At 39.1% G+C, this 3211-nt stretch overlaps 1 protein-coding gene across 2 annotated transcripts; it reads right to left on the minus strand.

The window, feature by feature from the left end:
* Positions 1-244: 244 nt before the first annotated feature.
* LOC145660241 (uncharacterized) lies at positions 245-2758 on the minus strand. Of its 2 annotated transcripts, XM_081724558.1 has the most exons (6): positions 2378-2758; positions 2134-2244; positions 1935-2007; positions 1782-1814; positions 402-467; positions 245-327 (listed from the first exon to the last, which is right to left on the minus strand). In XM_081724558.1, the coding sequence occupies exons 1-5, from the start codon at positions 2505-2507 to the stop codon at positions 449-451; spliced, it is 366 nt and encodes a 121-aa protein (XP_081580684.1). In that variant the 5' UTR covers positions 2508-2758; the 3' UTR covers positions 245-327; positions 402-448. The 2 variants fall into 2 exon arrangements, with proteins under 2 accessions (XP_081580684.1, XP_081580680.1); XM_081724554.1 differs by having other exon boundaries at positions 271-467.
* Positions 2759-3211: the final 453 nt, after the last annotated feature.

Genomic DNA, 3211 nt, shown 5'->3' on the forward strand with positions numbered 1-3211 from the left:
GCTAACAATTCACAGTATTAAAATTACCTTTCAGCCGATTAACCCCTAATGAGGCATTTACAGTGATGAAACAAATAAAATACTTGATATTTAATGGCTACCATACATGTTTTTGTATGTTTGTTTTTTGTCCATTTGCTTGATTGCATTTGTGTGTGTGTGTGTGTGTGTGTGTGTGTGTGTGTGTGTGTGTGTGTGTGTGTGTGTGTGTGCTTAATTTGAATTTAATTTGATGCTGGCATATTCTGTATAATCTGCTTTATCCATTGGAGTGGACGCTGGTTTGGTTTTCTGACTGTATACTAGAGTGGAGTAAGTGACATCATCCTGTAGGAATAACACATTAACAATTATTACATAACACACATGTTTACAAAACACACATTCAGTATGATGCACACCTGTTCTTTTGCTGTTTTGCATTTCACTTCTGGATTTACAATTGCATTTAGGACACTTGAATCTTCCTGTAGAAACACAGAAATGGGAAATTAGACAAACTTGTGTAAACACTAAAACACACTTTCACAAAAATACTGTATATAGGAGTCTATACATGCACACAAATGCACAATTGAAATGCACCAATAACCTTTATGCACCTGTGACCATCATGCAAAGAGCAACAACAATATGCTATATGTGGTGTGAAATCACTGGTACATGTCCAGAAGATGTCTCCGTTTTCATATGAATGCAGTGATAAGAGCTGTGCTCCATAAGGGCACAGGTGAAGTGAAACACAGGTAGAATTTAGTGGTAAATAATCCTTGTCCAAAGAAGGACAATATAACCCGCCTTAATACCTACAGGTCAGACGCTTTAACATCAGTAGTCATGAAATGCTTCGAGAAGCTGGTTCTGTCTTACGTCAAGTCTATCACTCCCACTTCCTTGGACTGATATAGTTTTACAGAGCAATCTGCACTATGCACAGTCACAATCAACACTATGTCTGTACTCATCTGGACCTTCTAGGATCCTATGACAGAGTCATGTTTGTAGACTTCAGCTCTGCTTTCAACACAACTGAGAGTGGAACCCTGTGTCTGTCAGGGTATTTTCAACTACCTGTCAGATAGAAAGTAGCTTGTGTGCCTGGAACCTTATCTGTCAGAGCCCCTATCCATCAGCACTGGGGTTCCTCAAGGCTGGACACTCTCAGTCCTCCTCTTCTGATGCTACACCAACAAGTGCATCTCCAGCTATCATCAAGCAAATGACCCTAACAGGACTCGTTAGCAACACTGACGGGACTGCTAGTGGAGTCAAGTGGCTCGTCTGGCTTTGTGGTGCACTGAAAACAACTTGGAGGTCAACATGCAAAAAGCAGTAGAGATGGATGATATATTTCTGAAATAAGACAACTGTCCATCTCCCTTTGTAACTCAGTACAGTAAGTGATGTGGAGTCTGAGCTTCCTACACACCACCATCTCCACTGATTTCAAACTAGAGATCACAACAGCCATCATCAAAAATGTTCATCAGTGTATCAAGAGCTGCTTTGTATCAGAAACTCAACATGGACCCCACACAACTAGGGAACCCCACACACTATCTGTATAAAACTGCTCAGGTATTTGGTACTGCTTCAACAAAACCTGAACTTCACAACCTGTGTTTCCCAAAGATGGTTTTCCTTATTAAAAAAAACAAACAAACAAACAAAAAGAAACATTAAAAAAGTGCTGTATGTGATATATGTGATCCTTTATTTTAACTATATTGTATTGTATCATCTGAACCCCCCTCAGTATTCAGATACAAAGTAGCACTCACCTGAACAGGTGAACAAAGCACAGCAGAACAATCCTGTAAACACACACACACACACACACACACCATGGAAGATTTGACCTTGAAGGATGTGTGCCAGTAATGATGTGGAGGTTGTTTTTCTTATGTTACAGTGGATGGTATGTGAGCATTCACCTGTGTCTCCTGCTCTCTCTTCTCTTCTCTTCTGTTTGCCCCTTTCTTAGCCTCGTTTGTCCATGTCTCTGGACTACATTAGAAAAACAGGCAATGTGACCCACAACTTGTATGCATGCATATGTGTGTGTGTGTGTGTGTGCGTGTGCGTGTGTGTGTGTGTGTGTGTGTGTGTGTGTGTGTGTGTGTGTATGTGTACCTTTGTATCTCCAGCACAAGACCCCTACGAGACCCAGCAGCAGGAGGAGGACAGCTCCCACAGCAGTAGTCATGAGGATATATAATCGATCACCAGCAGGGTTTTGGACATCTGAAGGCAAACGTTATACAAATGTTATGTGTATTTGTGTGCGTGTTAGTGTTTGTGTTTTTACACAGCAAGCATTTTAATTGCTTTTTAAGATATTAGGAGACCATGTTGATATGCAGTAAATACATGTTACCGTCAGTCAGAGTCTTTGCACTGTCAGTAGTGGAAGCATCAGCTGGAGCCTTTGCACTTGTTTTGACATCAAATCTTGATGTAAATTCTGTTGTTGAGATTCCTGGAGAGGGAGATGTGTTTGTTAGCATAAGATGGTGTACTGCTTTAGTACTACTTGTGTTTGCAAGTTTGGCTACAGTACTGACCCATTATAAATGTGTATAGGAACATTCAGGGTGGTTTACATTCGTGACACTAGTAGACATGTGATTGTGCCTGACTGGGGGGCAGGTGAACAAGCTCATCAGTGCATGTTTAAAAGTTGTTTAAATCTAATTATAATGAAGCCTTGACTTTCCAAGTAATGATGTTATATTAGAGTTAGCACTAATGAAATGGAATTATCCCTCTTGAGCATCGTGATACGGCCACAAAACAAATCAAACTATGTCAAAATAAAATTCCCAATGAAGTTTTAAAAGTATTTAAAATATATATTTTAAATTTGTTTTATATGTTGATCAAAAAGCTGTCAATTTAGGTATATAGCCTGTAATTAGACTTCTGTGGTTGGGAAATACAGTTTATTACTTTATTGACAGTGTCATAGTCAGGACACATGAAGAAAAATGCCATTTTCAGGTAAAATGTGTCTTTGGACAATTGGGAAAACATCTAGTACTAGGTAAGGAACCAAAAACAGATCACTTCTATCATTTTGGGTATAGCCTTTGTCAAACTAGTGTGACTGAGAAACAGTTTTATGCTGGTACTTTCTTAGGAGACATGATTTTGGACTCATGAAAGTGTATAAAAAAATAAAATTTTTAGGTAAAACATGTATTTGGACAAC

Source organism: Electrophorus electricus, chromosome 2, assembly GCF_041902795.1.
Source record: "Electrophorus electricus isolate QZ-2024a chromosome 2, ASM4190279v1, whole genome shotgun sequence".
Taxonomy (NCBI): domain Eukaryota; kingdom Metazoa; phylum Chordata; class Actinopteri; order Gymnotiformes; family Gymnotidae; genus Electrophorus; species Electrophorus electricus.

What these genes read in the sequence shown, in the direction of transcription:
- LOC145660241 (XM_081724558.1), bottom strand. Translation starts at nt 2,507, where the DNA reads ATGCTAACAAACACATCTCCCTCTCCAGGAATCTCAACAACAGAATTT. An exon ending in CTTGTGCTGGAGATACAAAG is followed by an intron (nt 2,008 to 2,133) that starts GTACACATACAC and finishes TTTCTAATGTAG; the next exon opens with TCCAGAGACATGGACAAACG. An exon ending in AGAGAGAGCAGGAGACACAG is followed by an intron (nt 1,815 to 1,934) that starts GTGAATGCTCAC and finishes GTGTGTTTACAG; the next exon opens with GATTGTTCTGCTGTGCTTTG.